The sequence below is a fragment of the Delphinapterus leucas genome, chromosome 19 (assembly GCF_059928025.1).
Source record: "Delphinapterus leucas isolate spDelLeu-1000000601 "Yukka" chromosome 19, BTC_Dleu_Yukka2, whole genome shotgun sequence".
NCBI classification, from domain to species: Eukaryota; Metazoa; Chordata; class Mammalia; order Artiodactyla; family Monodontidae; genus Delphinapterus; species Delphinapterus leucas.
Genome location: NC_143147.1, coordinates 21,645,190 through 21,673,098, shown reverse-complemented (window position 1 = coordinate 21,673,098; position 27,909 = coordinate 21,645,190). Strand labels below are relative to the sequence as shown.

At 48.2% G+C, this 27,909-nt stretch overlaps 1 protein-coding gene across 4 annotated transcripts in view; it reads right to left on the bottom strand.

Annotated features, from left to right (window-relative positions):
• Positions 1–25,842, bottom strand: part of SLC6A4 (solute carrier family 6 member 4) — a 35,386-nt gene extending 9,544 nt beyond the window's left edge. The window contains exons 1-12 of one of the 4 annotated variants that reach the window (XM_089899962.1): positions 25,558–25,842; positions 12,097–12,550; positions 9,478–9,612; positions 8,821–9,040; positions 7,859–7,997; positions 7,186–7,320; positions 6,501–6,604; positions 5,272–5,399; positions 3,561–3,673; positions 2,770–2,901; positions 1,648–1,747; positions 108–208 (exon numbers count right to left, since the gene is read on the bottom strand). In XM_089899962.1, coding sequence (XP_089756088.1) covers positions 108–208; positions 1,648–1,747; positions 2,770–2,901; positions 3,561–3,673; positions 5,272–5,399; positions 6,501–6,604; positions 7,186–7,320; positions 7,859–7,997; positions 8,821–9,040; positions 9,478–9,612; positions 12,097–12,439 — 1,650 coding nt within the window. In that variant the 5' untranslated portion in view covers positions 12,440–12,550; positions 25,558–25,842. The other 3 variants (XM_022595641.3, XM_089899964.1, XM_089899963.1) reach the window with 3 other exon arrangements.
• Between the last annotated feature and the right edge of the window lie 2,067 nt (positions 25,843–27,909).

Below are 27,909 nucleotides of genomic sequence, written 5' to 3'. Positions count from 1 at the left end.
ACTTTTCTGTATATATATGTTACACTTCGATAAAATTTATTTTTTTATGAGTGTTTGAGGGTGAATCTTTCTCCAGGGCAAGAAGGAGAAGGGAAATGACAACTCACCAGGAGAAACAGAGGGCTGATGGCTACCCAGCAGATCCTCCAAAACCATCCAGGGCTGAAGCCAAGCATTTCCTTCACATCACTGCAGAACTGATTGATGCCTAAAATCATCCAAAAGAGAACGAGATTGACTGACTGAGAGAGGAACTAGACTGTCCTCCTATCCCTTGACTCTCTAACAGCTCTGGAGTTTCTCCAAAGGAGGGGCTTGGGGGCACCAGTCTGGTCTGAAAGTGAGATGGGGGACTTGTCACAAAAATGCACGTTACAGTAAGCAAAGCTCTTTCTACACGGAGTGGGAGGATTGGTGGACATCTGGGGAGGGACCTAAAGCCCCCTCTTCGTGCCCACACTGCCTTTCTAGGATTTCAGCATATATCTGATTTTATCGTTACTGTAGAAAAGGAAGTGGAATTTTGTCTAAAAACGGTGAAACCACTTGACAGAGACCGACTCTGACCATATGCTGGAAGCTTTGAAGAGAAAATTTTAACCACACTGTTGCGCATTCATATGTCAGATCAAGATCAAGGTTCTTCTCTACACAGTAACTGGCATGGAAGTGAGGACTGGGGGAGAAATCGAAAAGGGGAAGGAAGGGTGCTCTGCAGTTGCTTCCCTGAAAGTGCCCAGAAGGTCTGTAACATCACACACCTTGCACTTGGTCCTCCGAAGTGCTGAGGAGGTGGGGAGGACTTCTTTCAAAAAAAAAAAAAAAGGGCTTACATGCAACTCAAAATGTGGGCCCCCCCTTCTTTATATTACGTGTAATGACACACATGCTAAAGCTGTTCTGCTATCATAGAAACTAGGAAAATATTTTCAGAATGAAATCATCACATCTTGATTTTAAAGATGAAGAAAGGCATCTCTGAACTTGGTTTTCTTCATTTCCATTGCCTGTGCCCTCCTCGTCCTCGCCCAGGGGCTCTTGGGATCCCTGCCCATGAACCTGTGTCAGCTCTCTCTCTGCTCCTGGTGGTTTCACCCTTATCAGATTCCATCCCACGATTGGGGGGCCGGGGGTGGGGGCGGTGTAAATTGGAGGCTTTACCAAGACAGATAATCCAAACAGGAACATTCTTGCCTCTTCCCTAGAAGATAAGCTCCTAAACTCTGTCTCAGGGCTCTGGAGGGAGTGCTCGTTTGTGAAATTTAACGTGGGGCCACTCTATGTAACGGCAGAATATTGTACACTCTGCAAATGCATTCACTGTGCACTAGTTCTTTGTTGTCTGTCCAATTCTTAGAGCCTGTCGGGATCTTAAGCAACCACTGTGGATGAGCTATAGGGAACCACTTCAGCCCTATCTCCACTGGGTAAACACATAAACTCAGAAGAAAAAATCATCCTCCCAGGAGTGCAGGCAATCTGTTGCACATTGTGGAGGAAGTGATGACATGTTTTTGAAGAAGGGATGCAGCAGGTGACGTCTTGTACACTGGCTGCTTTTTCCTGACGACATCAGCCCTTCTGTATTCTGGTGGCTATATGGGCTGGTGTAGGAAGGATCGTGGCTAGTGGAAGGGAGCATCTTACCATAGAACCAATACACAGCAATTGCTTCTATCAGGGCAACAGTGAGCACTGCGGGTCCCGTGGCAAACTCCTCCAGCAGCTTCACCACGTAGGCCCCTCCCTGGAAATGAGACCACAAACCCGGTTAAAGGCCCTCTGAGGCACTGCCTCCTCTTTACGACAGGAGCAAAAAGAACTTCTTAGGATAATTCTGGAAAATTCTCTCCTTGGGTATAACATAAGTGTCCCAGAGCCTACTTCTTGGACTGGCCCTGGCAGATGGGCAAGATTTCATCCCATCAGACACACCTCTTCCCGCCCTACAGGTCACTCTTGTTTCCACTCCCCACTAAGCTTTAAGACAAACTCAAAAACGCCTCTGGATCTGTTTTCAACTTTCAACTTTACTGAATACCTACTGTGTATTCTACCCCAGAAAATCTACAATACCAGACACACCGGGCCCAGTGGTCATGGTTTTGCCTCTGTCCTAACTCACAAATCCCTTGGGTCCTACTCAGGGCCCCACAACCCTGCTGAAGCTCCAGAGCCATTGGGGTCATGGCTTGAAGATTTTATTTTATCAAAATCTGCCTTGAGTCAGAAGGATACACGCCTGCAATGCCTGTGGGTACTATCTGATGCCTGATTTACAGTTTGACAGTATGTGCCTAAGCTACCCCCCCCCAAAAAATAAAATCACTAGAGAAGGTCTAACTTCTTTACCATTACAAATTCTCTGGAGGAGATGAAATGACATTACAAACATGAGATGGCAGCCTCCAGATGTTCAGCATATCAGGACATCAGGGCACTATTCCTATGAAAGCAGCCCTAAGGACTGGAAATATACTGAAAAGACACATCTTAGTTTTCCTCCAGATAGTCTGTCAAGCCTTAAATCTAGTTGGATTTGCTGTAAAATGCTGAGCCTCCAGATACCACGCCCAGATTCTTCAGACAGATGCCACTAGAAACAACTTTTCTTCCTCTTCTTGATGACTAACTTTCTAACAGCGGTGACAACTTCTCTCCCTTTGGCCCCAAAGCCAGGGCACCGTGTGGGAGGGAAAGGAACAGCTTCTTGTAACATTCTGTTGCCCTAGGGGAGGTTGACTCTAAGTTTAGGGTTTTGGTACTCACAAAAGTCAGGGTGATCAGGGATCCAAAGAAGCAGGTAATGACCACACTGAGCACAAACCACTCCCGGCGCTTGGACCAGATGTGTGGAAACTCATCCAGCACGGCTGTGATCACCCCCTCCAAGCCTGCAAACTAAGAGGGGCACACAAATGGTCACTGTGTAGACTTTGGGACAAATCTGCTACCTCTAGGACAGTGAACAGAAGGGAGGGGTTAAATTGCCAAGTGACCTGTCAAGCTGATCGTGACCAGTTCCCCCTACTCACCGGCCCTCACTGGAAACATATCTCCGTTTTACCCCGTCATTTAGAACCCATTCCTAAGGACATCAAGGAAAGAAAGTATAGCACATGGACAGGACTTCTTTACATGAGGTATCTCGGGGAGACTTTGGTTGCACCAGAAATGCCAACTGAAAGCTGAGACTCATTCCACACTAATGATATGAATGCTGGGCTGCAGGGCACTGAGACACAAGTGTGACCTTGCCCTGGCCTTCAGGTGCTGCCAGTCTGGTCAAGGGACAGTGCACAATGAGTGCACAACAGTTCACATATGCTGAGCTCTCGGCCTGTGCCTGGCACTTTACCCTCATTATCCCATTAATGCCTCTAATGTACTAGAGGGCAGTAAGCACCCAAGTGAACAGGGGCTGAGGGAGCACCAAGAGGGAGCAGCCAACATGGCCTGGGGTGGCCAGGATGGGAAGGAATGGGTACAGCTTCCTTCCCCTCCTCCTCCCCCCCTCCTCCCTCCTCCCGAGAGCCGGATTTCCCTCCCCATTCACTTACTGTGCTGTCCAAGCCCAGTGAGATTAACATCAGGAAGAAGATGATGGCAAAGAACGTGGATGCAGGCATGTTGGCTATGGCTTCCGCATATGTGATGAAGAGCAGGCTGGGGCCTGAGACAGAGCGGGAAAGAGGAGGAGGTGGTCGCTGAGACCTGCCCTACAAAGATGTCTCAGGAGAAACTTGGCCACACCAACAATTACAACTCCTGTCACAAAACCTTACATGTGAATCAGGGTTGGACATGTACCAAATGCTTCCTCACACCCCACACCATCCTACCTGGACATCCTGGGAGGCAGGAAGGGAATAGTATCCACCTTGAAGAGTATGCGCCCTCAACCAACATGGAGAAACGAAGCAAACCTGAGACCTCAAGACTAGCAAAGCTGAGCACATGAATTGGAGTGTCCGCTATATAATAATTCAGTGTTTTTTTTTTTTCAACATGAGGCTTGATATATCTCTGAAGTCTCACAGCGTTTAGCTCTCTCTTTAGCTCCAGAACAGTAGGAAATGTTATACTGATTTCAGAAGAATCTAGCGGCCTCGGAATAAAGACCTCCAGCTATCTTGAAGTCCTTTTTGATAGTATGAGGGACATGTCTTCAACCTCTCATGGACTAGATAGGCCACCCTTAGTTTGGGGCATGGAGTTCATCAGAGCACCGTGTCGGGCTAAAGACAGATGTATGTTTGCAAGAAAGCCCTGGGACTCCATCCACAAGATCCCATAACCTCTTCTTCAACGTCTGTTGCTCTTTTTCCATGAAACCTTACAGTACAGTAGAGCGCTACATCATCTACATTTAATTTTTCTGCAAAGCATTAGTAATCATTTGCTTCCTAGACTTGGACCCATCACAGGACCCAAACATACTTTTTTTGTTCTGTTTTGTTTTTTTAAAATAGGAATTGCTATCTATCTATCTATTTATTTGTTTAGGCTGTGTTGGGTCTTCATTGCTGCGCGCGGGCTTTCTCTAGTTGTGACCAGCGGGGGCTACTCTTCATTGCGGTGCACGGGCTTCTCATTGCGGTGGCTTCTCTTGCTGCGGAGCACAGGCTCTAGGCCAGTGGGCTTCAGTACTTGTGGCTCGCAGGCTCTAGAGCACAGGCTCATTAGCTGTGGCACATGGGCTTAGTTGCTCCGCGGCATGTGGAATCCTCCTGGACTAGGGCTCGAACCCATGCCCCCTGTGTTGGCAGGCGGATTCTTAACCACTGCGCCACCAGGGAAGCCCCACACTGTTTTTTAGTTAGTTTGTTTTATTTGGCTGCCGCTGGGTTTTAGTTGCGGCACGAGGGATCTTTGTTGCAGCATGGGGGATCTTTTAGTTGCAGCATGCATGCGGGATCTAGTTCCCTGACCAGGGATCGAACCTGGGCCCCCTGCATTGGGAGCACGGAGTCTTAACCACTGGACCACCAGGGAAGTCCCCCAAACCCACTAGTTTTAAAAGCCATCATCCAAGTCATATTTCCAAGCCCACAATGTATTCAAGGCCCCAGTACTGGGTGCCGAGGGAGCTGCCCCATTACCACCATGGAAAGGGTTGAAATTTCCAAGGCAGTAAGTTTCTCTAAAACCTTTGAGAATTTTAAGAGGAACATTTAGAAATAATGCAAACGTTAGATATTTGTAAAGATCCAAAGAGCAGCAAAGCAATTCAGTGGGAGCCAGGAACCCAAACAAAACCCGAGGTCCTACCTGCATCTTTGGCCACCTCAGACACATCTTCGTTCCTCATCTCAGCCATATACCCCAGCACTGTGAAGATGACAAATCCTGAAACGAAGCTCGTCATGCAATTCACCACACTGGTCACCAAGGCGTCTCTGGAGCAGAAAACCCAAGGGGCCTGAGACATTTCCAAGTCAGGAATCTAAGGAGTATCTGTCTCCAGCTGTGACAAGGGTGAGTGGGCTGAGCTCCCAGGGACTTCAAGCCTGTCCGGGTGTCTCCTCCCCTCCTCCCAGGGCCCAGCCTCTCAGACGGGTTGCATTACCTTGAAGCACAAGCTGCTGTTATCACCACGCATGGCATGGGGAGAACAGCAGTCAGGGGTGGTTTTAAGAGATGATTTTGTTGTAAACCAGCACAGCACAGACCTCTGGATTTCAAACAAGGCTTGCTCTGAACCAGGGCCTGAGTTGCAGCGGGGGCCAGGAGGAGGCCTTGGCCTTACATTTGTGAAGACCTCAGATTTAGACTTTTGACATTATGTGTAAATGAGGTTATAAGAGTGCCACAAAGATATCCTGACACTTTTAAAAGAGGACTTCATCATACAATTTTAGGCTGGCGTCCCAATGCAAGGCCACATTGCTTAGGGTGCATGTAAATTCCTTTTTTAAAAAAAAATTAATTCTATAATTATCTTACGAATAGCACAATCAGACTGCTGGACATTGCCATCTGTGATAGAATATTAAGACAAAGTTAACTCTAAAGATGAGGAGTGATAGTTAAATCATAATTGGCACCATGCTCCCTGTTTTGTCACATTTTTGAAATGAGATTTTGACATAAAAATTATGGCATTCTATGTTGGTCAAAATAGTTCAATCATTATTCTTTTTGTATATAGATACATAAATAAATTATCACAATTTTTGTTGTTAAATACTTTAACAGGTCAAATCTAAACACTGAATGTATGTTGTGATTTCTGTAAACCTGCTTTGGAATTTCTTAATTTTTCCTGACATATAGAGAATCTCACAAAACAGAAGTGGCCTGGAGCCTCTCTTAACCCCTGAGTGAGGCTATGGTCCGGGTGAGTGGTCAGGCATCTGTGGCACCCCTGAGGGTCAGAGTGTCAATGTGGCCTAAGCCTGGCCAGGTTTGAGGCCATCGGTTTGATTGCTTTCCTCCAGACCAGCTGACTTACACTCACTCCACTTTCAAGCTTTGCTTGGGGGGCCCCAGATACTCACTGGTAACAGTTGTTGTTGAATTTGTTGTAGCTTGCAAAAGCCAGCAGGACCCCAAAGCCAGGACCGAGAGAGAAGAAGATCTGGGCGGCCGCATCCACCCACACCTGCAACACAGCAGAGGTAAGGGCCAGGGCCGAGACCCAGGCCATCGCTGAGCACCAGCGGGGCCAGCGCCCTCATGCCTCCATGTGGCTACATGCAGAGGCAAAAAACAGGCTTCTCAGGGCTCCTTCCAGGGCTGGCCACATACCAAGTGCAAACAAATGTGAGTTCTCTTCCTATCACTTAGCCATAAACCAACGCAGTGGCCTCAAGTGTACTTTTTTTTTTTTTTTGCGGTACGCGGGCCTCTCACTGTTGTGGCCTCTCCCGTTGCGGAGCACAGGCTCTGGACGTGCAGGCTCAGTGGCCATGGCTCACGGGCCCAGCCGCTCCGCGGCATGTGGGATCTTCCCGGACCGGTGCACGAACCCGTGTCCCCTGCATCGGCAGGCGGACTCTCAACCACTGCGCCACCAGGGAAGCCCCTCAACTGTACTTTTCATGCTTGTATTTCTGGTTTAAAGCATCACTGCAGACTTGCCGCTGAACCCAAATTTCAGTTGTTCCTACTGTCCTATTCGGAGGACTAGCTTCAGTTAGTAAAAAGACAGACAGGTGCACACTGCTTTCCTCATTATCTTACCCCTGTCTCCAGGAGTTTCTGCCAGTTGGGTTTCAAATAGAAGAGAACTCCCCTCCAGGCTCCGGGGAGGGTGGCCCCTCTCACCAGCAGGATCGAAAGGATGATGTAAGGGAAGGTGGCTGTTACCCAAACCACCTGTAAGGAAGGAAACATAGGTTATCACCACATGAATGCTGGTGTCTTATTCTTGAAAACCTCCAAGAAAGATCTACCTCTTTTTTTTCTGTAATTTTAGGAGGCAGGGTGGCAGAAAGATCACAGCCTTTAAAATTATACAGGGATCTGATTCCCTGCTTGCTGGTACTAACTACTTCTAAACCCACTCCCCATCTGTAAGATGGGGAAAATACCTAGCAGGAGACAAAGTAGCCAGTGTATACAAAACACTGTACGTGGTCCATGATGGGTTTTCAGTAAATTATTGCCACTATTATTAGTTATGACACTACCAGCGTGTTAAAGGAATTTTTAAAAAATCATATAATGGTTCTTGGGATTGACCCATTTCTAGAATTTTCTAACCAATTTTGTGACAAGACACTGAAAATCATGGAATGTGTTTGGTGTGAAGGAAAACATGTCCCCGTCTCTGGCTATCCAGGCCACTGAATTCTGAGTTAGACCCTCCAGAGCCCCTTGGTAGGCCTGGATCAGCAGCCAGAGTCCTCCTCACCTTGCCAGATGTTTTGACACCTTTCCAGATGCTAAAGTAGATAATAGTGAAGATCAGCATGATGCAGAGGGCAAGCTGCCAGCTGATGCCCCCCAGGTCCTGGAGCCCCTTTGACCGGTGGATCTGCAGGACGTGGCGCCTGAGTGAATGAGAAAGAAGGGCCAGTGACGTGGTCTGAACAGTTACCTGAGCATACTGCGTGTGATACCTCTGGGAGGACACCAAGAGAAAAAACGGACACAGTACTGCAAGGATCAAGTGGTCAGCAAGCCTCGGGAAGAGCTGGGAGGGGCTCTGCCCATCCTGAAGGAGAGAACAGAGCAGTCAAGCCGACCAAGCCTGGGAAGAGCGCTCAGCCCAAAAGCAGACTTCCAGGTCTCCTTCCTAGGCTGGGACCCAATGAATGACTAACATGACTGGCTTCTGGGTGCATGAGGATTTGTATGTGTGGGCAGTGGGTCCCTTCCCCACCCCAAAACAGCCCCCTTTGGGCTGCTATTGCCTGAAATTCCAGCATTAAAGAAAACTGCCTACTCCAGGCATCTTCTTCCAAAGGGTAGATCCCACGTATTAAGTGAATACATGAAACCGGAAACTCTTTGTGTAGTTTCAAACTATTGAAGTAGTGGGAGGCTTTGCTTCCATGACAGCTGGCTGCAAGGAGGGCCCAGGAAGAAGGGCAGTTTTGATGCAGGGGAATAATTTTGGAATGTGAAGGTAGGGACTGGCCTGGGCACAACAGAAAAGAGGGGGATGGCGCAGAGACCCAGACTGTGGAGCACTCAAGGTAGTCTCCCAACTCCCTCACTCACATTTACTCCCCCTCCCTGATAGCTTCATCTCTCAGAAATCCATCAGCCAAGAGGTGAAGAGCCCCTGGCTCCCACCTCCCTCCTAAGAAGCCAAAGCCCAGGGGTGTGGCCTGCCCCTAACAGGCCACCCCCTCGCTTACATGCACTTACGTATAAAATTCTTCTGCAGGGGATGTTGAGTGGAGTGTCCAGGTGACGTTGTCCTCGGAGAAGTAGTTGGTGCAGTTGCCAGTGTTCCAGGAGTTCTTACAGCTGGTCCAGGGCAGCTGGGCCGCAAAAGAGGAGATGAGGTAGTAGAGCGCCCAGGCCATGATGGTGTTGTAGTAGGAGGCGATGTAAAAGGCAATGATGCAGATGGCGTAACCGATCCCTGGGAGAGAGAGGGTGAGGGAGGCCGAGTTTCAAGGGCAGCCCAGCAGTTAGGCAGGGCATCAGAGGCACTGAAGCCCGGGTGAGGGGTAAAGGTGGAGCTGCCATTCATTTCATCCTCCAAAGACTCCAGGAGACAGTGGAAAAGTGGCAATATGGTATATTCCTTATTTGTATTTGCAGAGTTACATGTTTTAGAAAATGTGTACATGTGCTATTAATGCTTTTTCTATTTCATTTACTTTTAATTGCCATTTATTCTATTTTGCTTTTAACAATCTCATACTGCTTGAGCAGTCAAAACCTTAATTACTCAAGTTATCTCCCAGGGATACCTAAGGCCTAACTGATTCCAGAAGAAGGTGTCCAGCTCGACCCATTGATAGAAATCATCACTTCCCAGGAGGACCCACTCACCCACCCAAGCCTTTCCCTTACCTTTGAAAATCGGGCAGATTTTCCTCCATATCGAAATGCATCCATTTCGGTGGTACTGGCCCAGCGCGAGCTCCATGTAGAAGAGCGGGATCCCCCCGAAAACGGCCATGATAGTGTAGGGGAGGAGGAATGCCCCTGAGGCAGATAAAAGACAGTTTCACTCCCTGCCCACATCTGACCCAGGACAGCCCAAGTGATCTGGACACACAGAGCCATCTGATGCTCCAGAGTCATGAAGCCACCCTGTCCTGAGTGACCTCACACGGTGCTCCCCTGGTCTTAATCCTTTGCCAGAAGTAGTAGTAGACAGAGCTCCACAGTGAAGTGAGGTTTGGGAGGAAGCAAAGAGTACGTGGGAAGGAAACTGGGTCTGGGAGTCAACAGAAGAGGCCCTAGGACCAGTTCCACTTCTAACTGCCTGGAGGACCCTTCTCTCTGGGCCTCTTTTTCTTCCACTAGAAACTGACAGGGTTGAGGAGAACTGAGGTTCCCAAACCCAGCCACTCATCTTAATCACTGGTAAGCTTAAAAATACACACACACACACACACACCCCAAAAAAAACACACACACACACACCCTGACCTCCTGAAGCAGAAGCTTCAGGTATGAGTAAAACAAAGAATACTTTAAGTTCTCCAGGTGATTCTGATGCAACCAGTACATTGACCAGCATTTGGGACCCTTGAAACAGATCTCCTGCGACAACCTGTACAACAGCTGCAATAGTCTGTTGACTACTGCACATCACTGAATTAGCATCTTTGTTCATCTGTATCCCTGGCTCCAGACACTTGACTACTGATGTTTGGTTATACTTCCATAACTCCACGGAGCCAGAATGCTCCCTCCTGAGCCAGATTTGCAGGTGTGGCTGAAATTTGCAGGTAGTTTGCTACAGAATGAGAAAGTGCAGAACTGCTGCATCACTGGAGATGCTGGTGTCTCCTGGCTTTTGTGGCTGAGGCAGAATTTGGGTATGCCATGCTGGGGATTGCTCACCTGCAGCCTGAGTTTCAGCCCAAAGGGTGAGCTGGCTGTGATATTTCCTTGATAACTTTCCCTCCCATAAAGTGTTCTGAACCTAGAAATCTGAAATCTGTGCAACTCAGAAAGGTTTCATCTAACTTACAATCACACTGGGTAAATCTGGCTTGAGAATAATAACCATGTTGTGTTCTCATGATGACATTTGTCCAAAGGGTTTGCTTGACTGGCTTTACAGTAGGGAATGTGTGTAGGGGAAACATCACCGGTGACCCAACCCCTTATATAATGCTCAGGCTACAGGCGGGTCCTCCCAAACTGGAGATAAGATGATTCCAACTTCTGCCCCTTCCAGGCCAGGAACGCTGGGCTTCCCAGCACTCCCTCCACCCCCCACTCTCTCGGAATAGCCTTTGCTGCTGAATGGACCCAGGTCCTTAAAAGACGCATCATATCCAGGCAACTCTGTGTCAGGTCATGGAGGAAATGAAGGCGACACAAACGAATTATCCCTCAAACCTCATTTTAGTTGCCCTTCTAAATCTGTTGCCAGAGCTCCTGTCAAAATAAACGACTGGGACTCCCCTGGTGGCGCAGTGGTTGAGACTCCACGCTCCCAATGCAGGGGGTGTGGGTTCGATCCCTGGTCAGGGAACTAGATCCCACATGCATGCCGCAACTAAGGAGCCCGCGAGCCGCAACTAAGGAGCCCATAAGCTGCAACTAAGGAGCCCACGTGCCACAACTAAGATCTGGTGCACCCAAATAAATTTTATAAATAAATAAATAAACAGACAAACTGATTTGACTCCCACTTCTGGTCCTTTTCCTATTCTGATAGCAAGTCCATTGTCAAAACAGAGGCCCCATACCTACCTGCTCTGCTCTCTGGGGCTCCCATATCTATGCCTACAATCAGCTACTATTTTTGATAATCTGCAAATAAACTGCCCTGTAGGCATTAGGAATAGTAGGAGGAACAAGAAATCGTCTCTGGCCTCAAGAATCTAACACTCTTGTAGGAGCTATAAGGCATATCCATATACGGTTTGGTGCTGGCATTAACGTGGCTGGGTTCAGCTACGGATCATGCCCAGATTGTAACTTAAGACTATGGACTTGAGCTGATGCCCTCTCTGCCCTCACACAGGTCCAAAGGCCCAGCAGGGTCTGGGAACGTGGAGCCACTTCCCAATTTTTCCTTTCACAGATCTAAGCTCTCTGGACTCTTCTGGGCAGAACCAGCCAGCAGGAGTGAAAGAACTCAGCATAGTGCTGATGCTCATTCCCCCACGTCTCACGTGGAGGAGAGCAGGGCTTGTATAATGCAGGGATGAGAAGGGGGCTCTTCCACAGAGGAAGCATTAATGATGCTGAAAATCTGGTGAGGTCAGGTTCAGGAGAGCTTTCACTCAACTTCATAACCCAGAGAGCCACAGACATGCTGACTTAAAGTTTTGGCTTACTGGAGATTTGTCTTTTAGACTAGCTTGAAAGTCTAAGCAACCATGTTCCCAGATGCATTATCAGTTAAACAAGACAGAGAAGACATGATTTATCCTCTGGCCTCCCAAAAGGATCTACAGACCACCCCCTGGGTCACAGCCTCTGCTTGCAGCCCATGATACTGACCCCCTCCGTTCTGGTAACAGATGTAGGGGAAGCGCCAGACGTTGCCCAGGTCCACAGCATAGCCAATGACGGAGAGGAGGAAATCCACCTTCTTGCCCCAGGTCTCCCGTTCCCCTGGATGAACCTCAGCGACTAGGGTGGTGGTGGCAGCCGGGATGGAATGCTGAGTGTCTTCTCCTGCACTGGGGCTTGGAACTGCTGAGTACCCATTCGAGATTTGGCTGGACTCTGCCTTATCCCCAGGGACAGGGACACCCTTCTGTAGAACACTGTTTCCTTGACAATCTTCTCCATCCATATATGCTGTTAGCTCCTTCTGGGAATTTAAGGGTGTGGTCTCCATCCTACTAGCTAGTAGATGATGCTGACGCCCCTGTGCCGAGGACCGACCTGAATTCTTGGTGCTCAGATCTATGAGTCTCCTCAGCACTTGATATCAATGGGGTTGAGAGCTCTGTTGGAAATGCACACAGAGAAAGGAAAACAGAATTAGGCATTTTACTTGTCTTTGGTAACTCATCATACATCTTGAATTACATTAGTTAATGGTATTACGAAGGCATCTGTTAAATGTGAGACACCCTGTTTGCTATAGGAGAGTCAATAAAATCAACTATGGCCGCAAAAAAGAAAAGAAATCAACTACGGCCACTCGTCTTCTGAGACAGATCGCATTCTGCCTGTGGAATGTGTATCTCTCTCAATAAACCTGCTTTCACTTTACTATGGCTTGCTCTTGAATTCTTCCTGCACGAAGCCAAGGACCCTCACTTGGTGGCCTGTCCCAGGAACTCATCCAAGACCTGGGACATGACCATCCTCCCATGATCCATTTTCTGTAAACTCTTTTTTTTTTTTTTGCGGTACGCGGGCCTCTCACTGCTGTGGCCTCTTCCGTTGCGGAGCACAGGCTCCGGACGCGCAGGCTCAGCAGCCATGGCTCACGGGCCCAGCCACTCCGCGGCATGTAGGATCTTCCCGGACCGGGGCACGAACCCGTGTCCCCTGCATCGGCAGGTGGACTCTCAACCACTGCACCACCAGGGAAGCCCCTGTAAACTCTTTACAAAGGATATTAATAAATCTGCTTCTTGCCTATCAAAAAAAAGTTTTAAAGTAAAGTAAAATCAACTACATTTTTCAACCCATGCAAGGTATCAAATCACAACCAAGTAATTGAAAAGGAAAAAACAAAACAACAGGACAAACAAAAATAGCAAATAACCAAGGTTTTGCCTAGGCTCTATTAAGAACAAAGTATTGACCTCAATTTGAGGGACTGGAATCCCACCCTGGAGTTTAGCAGTGACTCAGAAGAACAAAGCTTCACTTCAACAAAGTTTCACAGGGCACTTACTTTGTCTTGGATGCTGTGCTGGGAAAAGAGTAACAAAGAAGCAGTTTCTGGCTACAAATAGATAAGGACAGTCCTCTCCATCATTTAAACTGAACACTCAAAGTATATTTTATATAAACCATAGGTGTGACTTAAAAAGGAAGAGAGCATAGGAAAGAGATGAAAAGGCCACCCTTTGTGAGGACCCCTAGCTCCTTAGCTGTAGACTTTTTCACTCTTCCTGGAGCCCAGCTCTTAGAAACCTTTGGGCAGATTCTAGCTGCCTCCAGCTGTGTCCAGTCCGTCTGTGCCTTGCCTTTCTGCATTCCCATCATGCCTCTGCAAATCCCACTGAGCCTTAAATGTCACTGCTGCTCACCATTCATTCTTCTTGCCACTCCCCAGCAACTCCTGAGGCTAATCCACTTGTGTTCTGCAACAGTGGGCAGGCAGGGTCACCTCTCATCCACGCTGGAAGAGCCAGAGAGAAGAGCGTGGAGGTTACACATGCCAGTGTGACTGGTGTCTCTGTCCCCACATGCCTCAGGGCTGCCATGCCTTCATGTCACTGCCGTGGGCCAGGGTACAGGGAAGTCAGCTCAGCTCTCTGAGATGTCAAACATGGGGTAGAAATCCGAGCCCTTTCGGACTTTAAACCTATGGCCTGTTATAAAGTAGTAAGGAGCCAGGACCTTCCAGCTAACTTCATTCTTCTGGGTTTGAACTTTGTTTCTGCTTAGCTCAAATCACATTATACCTTTCTAGGAAAAGATGTCCAGGGATACTGCTACTGCTATTCATAACTGCAAAGATCTGATACTAATCCTCCAAATCCAACAGTAGGAGGCTGGCTAGGAACTGGTAGCTCATAAAAAATGTGAGTGTAAAAAAAAAAAAAATGTGAGTGTATGTCTCCTACCCTGGTGGGGCTTTCGATGACTACAACTTAACTATCCACGTGTGGAAATGTGTAGACAAAAACGTAGTGAGTGAAAACTTAGAACACAAAGTATGTAGATTCACACTGATGACTATGCACATAAATATTGACAAGGATCAGAAATGAACACGGGGATGCAACTAATTAGAGTTTCATGTTTACTGGGTAGTTTCTTTCTGTAAAGTAGAAAATAAAAATTTTAAAGGGATTGATTGATGCCAAAAATATCACAGCAACAAAAGAGAAACCATCTCTATGTAGCGAGGGTGTGTGTGTGGTGTGTTAACGGGTTGGGGTAGGTGTCCTGGGTTCTACCCTATCTAACTGGCCCCCGCCACCGACCCTATCCCGGGTTCAAGGAGACAAACATGACCCATAGAAGGATATGAATTTCTGACAGAGTGATCTAGATAAAAACCTGTTCTGCTTATCCTTATGCTGCTGTCCCGCCTTCCCTGCCCCCATCCGTTCCCTGAGACCTCAACTACACTTGATGGACTTTTTAAATAACCACACATCCTCTCATCCACCATAAGGTACCATCTACCAGGCTAAGGGATTTTTATTTTAAGGTGTTTCTGTTTTTGTTTTTGAGAGAGATGAGTTGTCAATATACTTGAATACACAGCTAAATTAAACCTGAACTTGGCAGTCTCTGGTTGTGCTGTTTGAAGAAGGCCTCTGTACTTCCCTCCAGCCTATATCAATGGCATGTTTTCCACATTAAACAGTGAAGAACTTGCAGACCAGATGGCAGAAATAGAGCTTTACCACATGCGGATGGTCAGACGGCACCCAGCTGACAGATCCTACCTATGACCGAGGCCCCCCTTCCCTGGTCTTTCTTTTCCCACCTTCAAAATTTTACCCAAAATTTTCTGTAGGAACATCTTCCCATCTTTAATACTGCAACTTTCCTCTCATTTAAATTGAAGCTCAGAGAGCAACTGTATCACCCAACCTTTCTCTGGCATGTCCACCACAGTCTCTAGAAGGGAAACATCACCCATCTCTGAAGAATACATTGGTGGGGGAATAAACGTTTAGCCATACAGTGGCTCTGTCACCCTCCTGCTGGAAGAGTCGTGTGAATTTTTCTAGATTTCATTGACTTTCTCCCCTGGGGCACTCTGCAGGAAGTTGGAAAATGTGTGTGGGCTGGTGAACTTTGGTTGGGCAATGTATGTTCTTCAGGGTTCTCAGGGGTTCAGCCCCCAAGGTATTTGATCTTGATTTCTCGGCAATTGTTATGAGCAACTCCTAGAAGAATAAGACACCAGACTATTTTTGCTGAGCATTACAAAAGGTCTTGTTTCCTAAAATATCCCTCAGCATTAAAAAAAAAATTCATCAACAGCTGAAAGAGCCCAAGTCATAAGAAAACCTGTTCAGAGGGTCCTTTAGCCCAATCATGACTTCAGGTTGCCTCTCCCCTGAGGCTGGTCTCTCTCCATCCAGCTGTGCTTTCTGGGGTTGCCTTATTGGGCTCCTGCCCCAATCATAGAACCCGGGGTACAAATAGATAAGTTACAGCCACACGAAGCCACCGAACAGGCAGGAGATGCACATCTCCTTTTCTTCAAATCACTCCTCTGCCTTTGAGAAGAAAGCTCCTCCCAAAGACGAATCTGTCATCTAGGAGCAGATGGCCGGGCCTGGGTTCCCTTCTGCCTGCGGGATGCTGCCTGTGGATCCAGACTCCTTTCCCATTTTCCTGATTCTACAGAGCACTGAGCAGCTTTTCCTACTGAGACCAGTAGATAGCAATAGTTGACAGCAAGCTGGCCCAGGAATATAGAAGGAAGAGATGTTAAGAAGGTTGCTTTCTAAGAATGTTGTCTTGAAAGCTTTCTTTTTTAAAAGGTATTTTTATCCTGCTGGGTAGAGAGACTGCAAATGAGTCCAATATTACAGCTGTGTCCTCCTCCAGGCAGACTTGAGTTTCTCCGTGGCCAGAAACAGCCCCAGAAGCCTTCCTGTGCACCTTGAACGTATGCCATTTTCCCGGGCTGAGCAGGTGACCAGCTGTGGGTGGGGCCATGCACGTCACCCAGCTCCATGGTAGGATGACAGCTTGACACGCAGGAGCCTCATCCCCCAGGGGTCCGCACACGAGGGGCCGAGCAGTGATGCACTTGACAGAATGCTCGTATTAGCCCAGAGAGTGGGCTAATTCACTCCACCTCCCCCCGGCCCCCCAGTAAAAAGGATTGTTTCTATTTAAACTTCTCCTGATCAAATCTCCATTCCTCTTTCCACAAATTTGGTCTCTGTAGCCAGGGGAACCAGCATCTGAACAAGCATGTAATTACAGTGATTAGTCAAGAAACCACCCAGACCTTTGGAAATGCCCGTGACCCTACTTGTCTGTTTGATGCCTCAGCACATCCTAAGCAGAAACACTGTAGAAATTTTGTACTTCGACTTCACATGTCCAGATCAAAGTGAGCTCATTTCTCAGGACACTCAATTTTCATTTTCAAAAAAACAAACACAAAAACCAAAATAGAAAACCCCCCAAAACCAACATGAATTATGGGTTTACCACTGAGATAAGATTAATTACAGGTCATATACTCAAGTGGCAATTGGCACTCTCTATTCAGAGGGAGTCTAGAGTTCCCAGGACACCAAGGATGATAGGAGTTACAGAGTCCTGGTGCCTGTAATGCAGTAAACACTGAACCTGGCCCTCTGCCACGGATTGGCACTAATTCAGCAGACACATACTGTCTGCCTACTGTGTGCTAGGCTCTTGCAGACAAGGCAGGCTCAGTCCTGCCTTCATGAAGTTTATGGTACAAGGCCAAAATATGACTGGTAGGAAAACACCAACATGCAGAACAAGGGAGAGTCTGGTGCTGCTTCCTAGTGCTGCCACACAACCTGTTGTAAACCAAGATTTCCGCTGACTTGACGCAGCATGTTCAGATACCTTGCATTTTTAGCTTCCAAGTTGCCCTTGGGTTTTAAAGGTCTTCCTTTTGTTGCTATTGCACGGCTTCTGTCACAGGACCCTGGATTTTCACTGCTTCTGGCTCATGTCTTCACAGTGCAAAATGGTGGCTTGTATTTGTACCTGTTGAAGGGACCGTTGAGTTCTCTGAGGGTCATAAGCCATGGGACTCCTACTCGCCTTTCAAACAAAATAGAGACTTCATGATCTGAACAGAGAGAGTAGAGAAAATCTTGGTTTTTGGACATAAGGGATAGAAATGAACTCCGCTATCACAGCCATCTCCTTATCCAAAGAGTGCCTTGTATGAGACAGTTTAATTTTTTGGAGAGGAATTAAATAGGCTATAATCCTCAGGGCCATTGGGGCCAGTTACCATGAGAAAGGAAAAGGGTCTCCATCCAGAACTTTCCCTGGGGGACGATAGCTTCGAGCTTCTCACCACACAGGGTGTAAAATTTAGAGGATTAGCCATTTGTGCTGGGGTTGAGATCACTCCAGAGGCTGGGCAAAAGTACAAAGGATTATTTATTTTGACTTTAATAAAAAGAAGTAGATCTGGCATAGATAGGCATAAATAGCCCTGCTGTAGTGAACACGAACAGGAAAGCCTAGACTAATTACCTTCATTTTTAACAGTCCTTGTGTGTCCACAATCCATGGCTCTCCTGTTGCACAGTTCTGCACTGGAATCCCAGACCCATTACTTACTGGCTGTGTGACTTTGGGCAGATTGCTTAACCTCTCTGAGCTTCACTTTCCCCATGTGTAAAAGCAGACCCTTAAAATTCCTGCTTCCTAAAGGTTGTTGTGGAAATTAAATAAACGTATGACAAACACTTAACTCAGTGTCTAGCACGTGGAAAGCATCAATAAATGACAGTGAGTTGATGGCCACTAAGCCACCACATATATGCAACCCATTCTGCTTTTCTACTCCTCACCCCAGTCCGAGAAACTGGGGCCCACAAGGCTAAGTGATTCGTAGCCCACAGCACAAGTGAGCCACTTGAGCCAGAAGCTACAGCCACCAACCCCTTCCATAGGCCCTCACTGGTTCTTGCTTGTTCCTCTCAATCAGTGGCTTGGAGTCACTAGGAAACTTGTAAACAGCAGATTCCTGGGCTGCTCTCTCGGAGATTCTAATAAAGAGATCCAATGCAGTGGGTGCTGCATTGTTAACAAGTACCCCAGGTTACTAGGGGCAAGTGGGCCACTGAGCATGCCCAGTGCATCGCCACCCTGCCCCTTTGCTCCCTCTAATCATCCTGTATCCTCCAGGCGTGGCTTAAGTTTCCATCCACCCCCGCCATGTAGCTTTCTCTCACCACCCCAGCCCAAGATGATCTCTCTCTACTCATTTGTCATTCCTCACTGATTTTCAAGTATCATTAGTTATCCTTTTATGTCTAGTTGCTTTGCATCCCCCTGGAAGCAGGGGCCATGGCTCATACATTCTGTACTCAAATACTTGCTGACCCGTGTGTGCACTGCACAGCTCCCAGCACAGAGGGTCTATTTCAGGTTTCCCAGGCATGGGACCCAGGGAACCACAGCTGCCATGCTGGCAGGTGTAAGCCTCAGGTGAGGCTCTACTCTTTCTTCCCAATCTCAGGGGGCTGCCCCTCCTCCCTCCTCACCCATTAGTAAGATCTGCATCTCGGGGGCCGAGGGAGGACTGTCAGAACAATAATTTTAATGAACTCTGGATTGGAAAAGACTGACATGTCTAGGATTAAAGAAGAGCCCAGGTTGTGCTTTTAGACTTTGGAACAAGTACCAGCAGGCATGCCCGTCAAAGGTCTGTGTTCCAAACATTCATTTGTGAGTTGTTTGTTTGGAACTTGCAATATATTTTCTACCTACAGAAAGAAATGTTGTAAACGGTGGTTAATTTCCTAATCTAGTTTACAAAATCCTAGTTTAACCATAAAATACAAAAACACCTAAAATGCAAGCTGTAGAACACAGCATTGTTAAGTACTACAAAAGGGGGTGGGAGGTGACAAACTGATTAGAAGTTGTTTATTTTAACATTCTTCCTGGTTCCTGAGGAAAATTAAATTTAAGGAGAGAAGGATAAAGAGGTAGAGAAGCTTGTGTATAGAATCTGTGGAGGTGCCTTTAGAAGTTGAGGACACAGATCCCTTATTACATTTAACTACACAATTTACAACTATTTGCAGAAAACAAAACTGCCTTCACTGTTTCAACATGGACAAGGCCAGGAAAGAGGCTTGGGAAACTCGAACAGGTGATGTGTTAGATTAGGCAGAATGAGGAGTACTGGGCTTCCTTCGTGGCACAGTCGTTAAGAATCTGCCTGCCAACGCAGGGGACAAGGGTTTGAAACCTGGTTTGGGAAGATCCCACATGCCACGGAGCAGCTAAGTCCGTGCGCCACAACTACTGAGCCTGCGCTCTAGAGCCCGCGAGACACAACTACTGAAGCCTGCACAACTAGAACCTGTGCTCTGCAACAGGAGAAGCCACCGCAATGAGAAGCCTGCGCACCACAACGAAGAGTAGCCCCTGCTCGCCACAACTAGAGAAAGCCCACACAGCAATGAAGACCCAACACAGCCAAAAAATAATCATTAGAAAAAAGTTAGTTTCCTTAAAAAAAAAAAAAAGAAGAAAAAAAAGAACGAGGAGTATCACTTACACCTTCTAAACACTCTTTTCTTGTTATAATGCAATTTATGCAATAAATAGAAATCAAGATTTAAAAAAACATGGGAGCACTTCCAAACACAGATTTTTCTTTTCCTTAACACAGGTATATTACTAAGACTACTTTTGTGTGAAACAGACATGATTAGACCCACAAAGAAAGCCGAGAGAGGGAGAGACAGGAGACAGAGAAAACCAGCCCCAGGGAGAGGGTGTTATGAAATGAGGGCAGATTTACCTATGGCAGCTGGTAGAAGAGAGAAGGGGAGGAGAAAGGGATTCGAAGTGGAATTAGATACAATGTGAGTGAAGAGGAAAGGAAGGGGGAACCGGGCCCATTTCTCTGGGTGGGGCAGGGAGGGGGAGAACTAAATGAGAAGAGAGATGGGGTCCAGCAGCAGAGCAGGGTGGGGGATGGGGGCCGCCTCTGCAGCCACAAGCTGTTTGTGACTTGGGTAACGTTGCTCAAAGGTGCCTATGCTCTTAGGTCAAGTTCTGAAATGTGCTTTACAATGTGTCACACACACATGGTTCGGGAACATTCATGAAAAATCAGTTCATCATTACACAGAATTGATCTAATTCTCAGATGCACTGACATGAGGGCAAGAGGTAATTTCCCATCTCTAGGATCTGATTGTCTCAAAAAGTAACCCTCTGAGGGCTTCCCTGGTGGCGCAGTGGTTGAGAGTCTGCCTGCCAATGCAGGGGACACGGGTTCGAGCCCTGGTCTGGGAGGATCCCACATGCCGCGGAGCAACTAGGCCCGTGGGCCACAGCTACTGAGCCTGCGCGTCTGGAGCCTGTGCTCCGCAACAAGAGAGGCCGCGATAGTGAGAGGCCCGTGCACCGCGATAAAGAGTGGCCCCCGCTCGCTGCAACTAGATGAAAGTCCTCGCACAGAAACGAAGACCCACCACAGCCAAAAATAAATTAATTAATTAATTTAAAAAAAAAAAGTAACCCTCTGAGCTAAAATGGACATCACTGAGATAGTGAGGGAAATCTGAATATGGGCTGTATATTTTATAAAATATTTTATCAATGTTAAGTTTTCCAAATGTGACAATTATGGGGCTCTGGTTATGTAGGAGGATGTCCTTGTTCTTAGGAGACACGAGCTAAAGTATCCAGGGGTGAAGTATTTGGATATCTGCAAATTCTCACAGGTTCAACAACAAAATTATATATATGTACATATATATAGTATAATTATTACATTAGTTATATCATATTATACATAATGTATCAAGTTATATATATGTTAACATGTGTAAAAATTAGATATGTGTCTAATTAGAGAGAAAGCTCAGGCCCAAATGTGGCAAAATGTTAACAACCGGTGAAGGTTCACTGGGCCACTTCGCCAACTTTTCAGTTGAAATATTTCAAAATTAAAAACTGGGAGGAGATGGGATCGGGCGCATTCAGGGTGGTATGGTCGAGGGGTGGGATAGGGAGGGTGGGAGGGAGACACAAGAGGGAGGAGATATGGGGTTATATGTATATATATAGCGATTCACATTGTTACACAGCAGAAACTAACACACCATTGTAAAGCAATTATACTCCAATAAAGATGTAACAAGAAAACTTATGATTACCAGGGGGTAAAGGAGGGAGGGATAAATTGGGAGATTGGGATTGACATATACACACTACTATATATAAAAGACATAACTAATAAGGACCTACGGTAGAGCACAGGGAACTCTACTCAATACTCTGTAATGGCCTACATGGGAAAAGAATCTAAAAGAGTGGATATATGTATACGTATAACTGATTCACTCTTCTGTACACCTGAAACTAACACAACATTGTAAGTCAGCTATACTCCAATAAAAATTTTCTTTAAATCATAAAACAAAAAAATTGGGGGGAGAAAAATAATTCTAGCCCTCAGACGAGCTGGGAAACGTCCAGTCAGTCAAACCTCCCTGCTGCCTGGAATAGCATATCTCCTCTCTCCCCGTCTCTTCCCTCCCCTTTCCTTCCTGCCCCAGCTCCTCTCCTCTGAAACAAGGGAGAGAGCCAGCTAATTTAGCGTTTAAAACAACACACCCAGCAGAGAGAAAAAAAACAGATGCGCAGGAGACTCAAGTTCGAGGCCTGGCCTGGAACTCGGGGCTGTGGGCGAACTTCAACAAGCCACGGAGGACTCGGACCGGCTCCCCAGAGAGGCCCCTTCCAGCTCTGCCCTCCCCTAATTCTAGGGAATCCCTTAGTTAGAGGGAAAAAAATCAGTTTATCTTATTTTCGTGCAGCAGCTCCATAGCAAAGGAAATACCATCTTCTTTCTCCTTGAGTATGCCCCAAAAGACCACACGACAACACAAGAAGGGAAAGGCCCACTGACTGGCTCCCTCTCACTGAGCCCACCTACCAGGCTCCAGCTCTGGATTTGCCCAGGGCACGCAGGTGGCTCTCCTACATCTGCCACCAGCCTCGTCACAGATCCTACCTCTTCCCTTTCTACCTCAAATAATGACATGAAGAACTGGACCTCAGGATTCCAGGAGACCTTCCAGTGCCAGACCCCAGGCACTGGCAAGTGGCATGGGGACCCTGGCAGTCGAGCTGGCCCTGGGACACCACCTCCGTGTCTCCACGTCGCTGGGGTTCATCCCTCACTTTGCAGTCCAGGAGTTTTGGGGGTTAATGGAGAGCTATCCTGTCCTGGCTTTTAGAAAGCCTAGGGCTTACAGTACCCACTATCAAGTGCCCTTGGTCCCGGGCTGGGGTGGCAGCAAGGGAGCTGCTGCCAGGTTCCAGGGGAGCCAAAGGAAAGAGGAAAATAAGGCAGCCTGACTGCCTCTGCTTGCACAGGCCTTATCTCCACTCGTTTCGTCACCCCATTAGACACCTGGCTGGCAAAACACTTGGTTTACAAAAATGTTGACGTTCAGTAAGTGAGCTTTCATCTTCCCAGGTGCTGACAGCTGACAAAGGTCAGGCAGGAGGAAGTGCCCCCTGCACACAGCCTTTACTCAGAGATCATTCCTGCATGTGGACCCACGTCAGTTCGCTGAGCTCTGCCTAGAAATGGGGGGCTGTGCTGGCCGACGTTGGGTCTCATGCCCACCCTAGAAAAGCAGGTCACCCTCTGACCAGGGGAAGTCATTTATGCCAGGGTTCTTTAAAATGCTAAGTTTCATCTATTTTCCACCTGGGTCTATTTTCCATCTTTCCCTCCTAGAAAGATGGCAGTTCCCTTTCCTTAGGGTGCTATTTGGCCCAGTTAAACCCAGAAATGGGATTCCCCACAGGAGCAGGTGAGTCGGTATCACTTGCCTGAGGAACAGAGAAACGGGACGCTTTATCAGACCTTTGACTCCACTCCCAAGCCTGTCCCGTGGAACACCACCAACCTCAGTGGAGTGCAGCCCACTGGCAACAGCTCAGTGACTGCAAAGCAAACCAGCCCAGCCCAAATCTCTACCGTCTGGGGGCTGTTTCTCCTGCCCCACACCCTGGGCAGTTTGCAAAGGGGATTCGAGGAGTCTAGGAACTCAGGTCCCTGTCAGCTAGACAGGGTTGAGGTGTAGGACTTAACTTGTGCATGTCAGTGCGCAAAGCCCCTGCCTTAGAGGGAAAGCCAGGGGTCCTCAGAGGACCCTAATCTGATGGAAACATCTGGGTAGAGAGTCCTGGCCCCCAGGCATTTTGCACCATCACTTCAACTCGTGTTTGCTTAAAGCAGAGAGGCTAGGCTCACAGTCACAAAGTGAGTGGAGGGGACGCGGACATCATGTTAGGCAGGGCCCCCCAGCCCTCGCTTAGAGCTGAGGACCTCGAGACCCAGAGGAGCTGATCTGTGACGGGGAATAATTAAGGTCTGAGGTACCTTCTTAAACTGACAGAAACATGACTGCATAATTTTCCCTTTGGCCATCCAAGCATCTTTAAAAAGTCAAGTCATGACCATATCCTGTTGATTCATTAAAGCCAAATTAAAATTAAACTTCTTCAGGCAACGCTGCCTTTGTTCTCCCAAATTATACCATTCGAGGAGTATGAAGGAGAAGAACTGCCATTTACTGGCTTAATGTCTGGAATTACCTGCATTTCTCTTTGGAGGGGGACACATCCAGGATGTTTTTGCAAGCCTGCCATAAGAGACAACACCCTCCAGCCAAGCACCCCATTCCACGGTCACCTCACCCATTTGTGACTCTTTGACATGCCTCTCCGAGTTTCATCAAAATGCTCAGACAACTCTAAGAATTCCCCAAAGAGGAATTTCTGAGGTTTTGCTGATTCCATTAAAACTGCAATGTTATTCCGTCCCCACCGCCCACCCCAGTATAAATATTTTTAAGCAAGGAGACAAAAGAGATGGGTTTGAATATCTGTGCTGGTGTCACATCTCTGAAATGTCCTAGATGGATCACCCGAGTGTTGAGGGGACTTTTGATTAATTGTGAAGCAGTTGCAAGTAACCTGCTCTTACTCAGGTTCAGTGAAAAAAAAGGAAAACCCGTGCCCAAAACAGCTTGCACAAACCCCATAAGAACCTGCATCTCATCCACACTGGAAGCGGCCACCCCAACCCGAGTCTGTGGTAGGAAAATCTGAACCTTTGAGCACCAGTGGCTTCACACAAAAGCGAGCAATGGGACAGAGTCAAAGCTGTGTGTTTCCCTCCACTCCCCAAACCCAAACAGCCATGTGCCATAGCGCCCTCCACTTCATTAAACACAAATCCCAACGTTGTTTTCTTAGACATTTTTCCTATGTAACTGAAGGCAAAACACATTAAATATTTGATCTCTTCTTACTCTGATGAGAGCTAGCAGGCTCATAAATAATCCATTGACCTGGTTCGTTTTTCTGGACAAAACTGATCATAAAAATACATACACACAAGCCTTTGTAATGTCTGACTCTTAGAAATTCCACCCCTCTGAAATTCTTTAGAACCCCAACTGAAAAAGAAATTCATTATGCAGAAGACCCAGGGCAAAAAGAGATGTTCCTTAGTGTTCTTTAGCCCCAGAGATCCTTTTCAAAAGCAAATTTGAATACACACATTTTTCAAGCAACTGACGGTTACACACTTCAACCACGTAAAACAGCTCGCTGGAGTTTTGGGTTTCACATAAATTCTGAATGACTGAGCATGCATCGGCTCTGCCAGGGAAAACTACCCAAGGGCACGGAGACTCGTCCCACTTATGTGTCATTCAGAGATTTCTCTAGATATTTGGGCATTTGCATCCACCAGGACTCTCCCCCCAGAGATGCCTGCACACAGCCCCTGCACGCGATGGCCGTCAGTGAAGAGCAAACAGAAGCCATGGGTTGAAAGTAAAGCAACTTTTCCTCCCGACCGCAGGACCGTCCTGAAGGACTTTCCTGGGCTACTCGAAGCCGGGCAGCCGGGGACGAAGGAGCGCTCCGAGCCGGTCGCCCGCCCGCGTCCCCTTGTCCCCGCTGCCGATTCCGCGCGCGCCCACCCTGCCCAGAGCCCCCGCGCCGGTGCCCGGAAAGGTCGGGCGGGATGAAGTTCGGGAGAGAAGTGGGCATTAGAAGCCGGGAGGAAAGCGGACCCACCTGCCGGGAGTCCGCGGAGGCCGGTCCGGAGCTTCCGAGGCGGGCGACCCTCGCGCCCTCGAGGCACCAGGGCGTCGCTGCCTGTGCCGACGCCGACGCCCGCGCGGCCGTATTTGTACTCTCGGCCCCTCACATGGTCTGATCTCTAGATATCCGCCGCCAAAGAGCTCTTAAAGAATTTGTGCGTCACTTTTGAGCTGCAGAAACTTTACGTTTCCCCGCGGCTGCGGCTCTGCGTTCCTCCTGGGGAGGGGGAAGGATAGGGGATGGGGGGGGTGGGCGCGCTCACCGGGGAGGGGCCGCTGGGGGTGGGAGTGGAGGGGGAGCCGGGGCCCGGGGAGGTGAAGGACCCCTTCCCCGCAACATACACACTGACACACACACACACACGCACACTCGCACACACGCTCCCCGGAAGGGGCAGCGCCCTGGGAAGAGAGGGAGCCGGGGGCGGTGAGGGGCGGGCAGCAGGCCGAGAGGAGCTAAGAATCCTGACCCTCGTGTTCGTTAAGCTTGCGGGGGAGGAGCTGCTCCACAACCCACAGGTGTAGTTCCTCCCCCAGCAAATTGCTCCCAAATTTTTAGTTTTCGGCTCAATGTCACTTTCTCAGAAGGATCTCTCTTGACCACTGACACCCCCCCATCACCCTCACCCCGCATCCTGCCCTATTTTCCTTCCTGGGACTTAGCCCCTGGCTCTCCGTCCGGCTCCACCGCTGGGAGGTGAGCGCAGCCAGATGGGACCTTGTTTAATTCCTCGCCCTCCCCGGTGCCTCCAATAAAGCCCAGCCTAATGGCTCACAGTAAATACTTGCAGAAGGAATGAACGAATGACGAATTCTTTCCCATTTTGTTAACCAGCTACAGTTAAAAGCAATATCAGAACAGTGGGTGGTGATCTGGAAAACGTAGTATATGCCGGTGGTGTTGGGCGAGTGGGCGAATTGTTAACAATATTTTAATTATCTGAAGAGGGTCAATAGGAGCCTATTGTGTTGAGCCATGTGAATACATTGCTTCGATAATTTTTTTAAAAATTAAGTTTAAAAGTGAACTTAATGTCATTATATTTTCAGTAAAATTATTTTTTACATTTGAAAAGAACAGCTGCAGTACTTGCTCTGTGATGTCCCTGAAGCTGAGATGGGAGGGTGAGGGCTGACCCACCTACTTTTCCCTAGAGGAGGCCAGGGTCCCAGCCAAGTAGAAGGCAGAACAGAAACAACAATTGCAAGTTTGCAGCCCCTGTACTTGGACGGAACGGAACCCAGAAAGCTGAGCTGGCAGCCAGCTGAGTTGAGCTGGAGTCTCCAGGGACTGAGTTGGAAAAACTCCGTTCCCGGGCGTGGGCGGTGCCCCAACCCGGGAGGAATCAGTGTGAGGTTTTGGCGCCACCTAGACGTCAGGGTGGCGATTGCAAGGAAAGCGGGACGGGCTTCATAGAGCACCGGGGCTGCTCTGGTGAGCTGGCTGGCGATTCCCCGGGCAATCTTGGGCATTTCACCCCGTGGCCAAATCCCGGGATGACAGGGTCCACATTAGGCAGCGCCTCCCTTCAGATGAACACAATGTGTGAGCACTGTGTGAACAGGGACTACGCAAGTGTAAGGTGTGGTTCTGAGGAGGGGACTGGGGGCAGTGGGTGACTCCAGCCCTTGGCTAAGGCTCTTGTCTCTCCACCCAGTCTGTCCTCCACGTTGGGTCAACGTGACTTCTTTTTTTAAGATTTTTTTTTTTGATGTGGACCATTTTTAAAGTCTTTATTGAACTTGTTACAATATTGCTTCTATGTTTTGGTTTTTTGGCGACGCAGCATGTGGGATCTTAGCTCCCCGGCCAGGGATCAAACCCACATCCCCTGCAGTGGAAGGTGAAGTCTTGACCACTGGACCGCCAGGGAAGCCCCCTCAACATGACTTTTTAACACCATTCCAGAGTCTCATGAACTTGCTGAACACTCCTGGCCTCCTTTCGAGGACCTAATACCCATTCCTGCCCAGCCACCCCGGCCCCTCTCAGAACTGCTGTTTTTGCGGGGGGGCGGGGCGGTGCTGGCCTAGAGAGTGGGACTCCCGCAGACCTGGGTTAAATTCCAGCTCTGCCCCTGTGCTGTCCGTGGGGGTTTGTTCCCACACAAGGTGAATCCCTTCATCTCAGCCAGTGCGGCCTTCAGCTCCTTTGTGTGTAAAATAGGGATCACAAGGATGGTGGGCACCTCCTAGCCGCAGGGAGGGAAGGGGCTGGTGTGTGCAGTAACACCAGGGCCCTCTCCGCCCAGGGAGACCCCACCCTCCCTCCCTCCTCGGCCTTGGACCACCCCAGGCCAGTCTTCTCCCCACTCGCTCCCTGGCT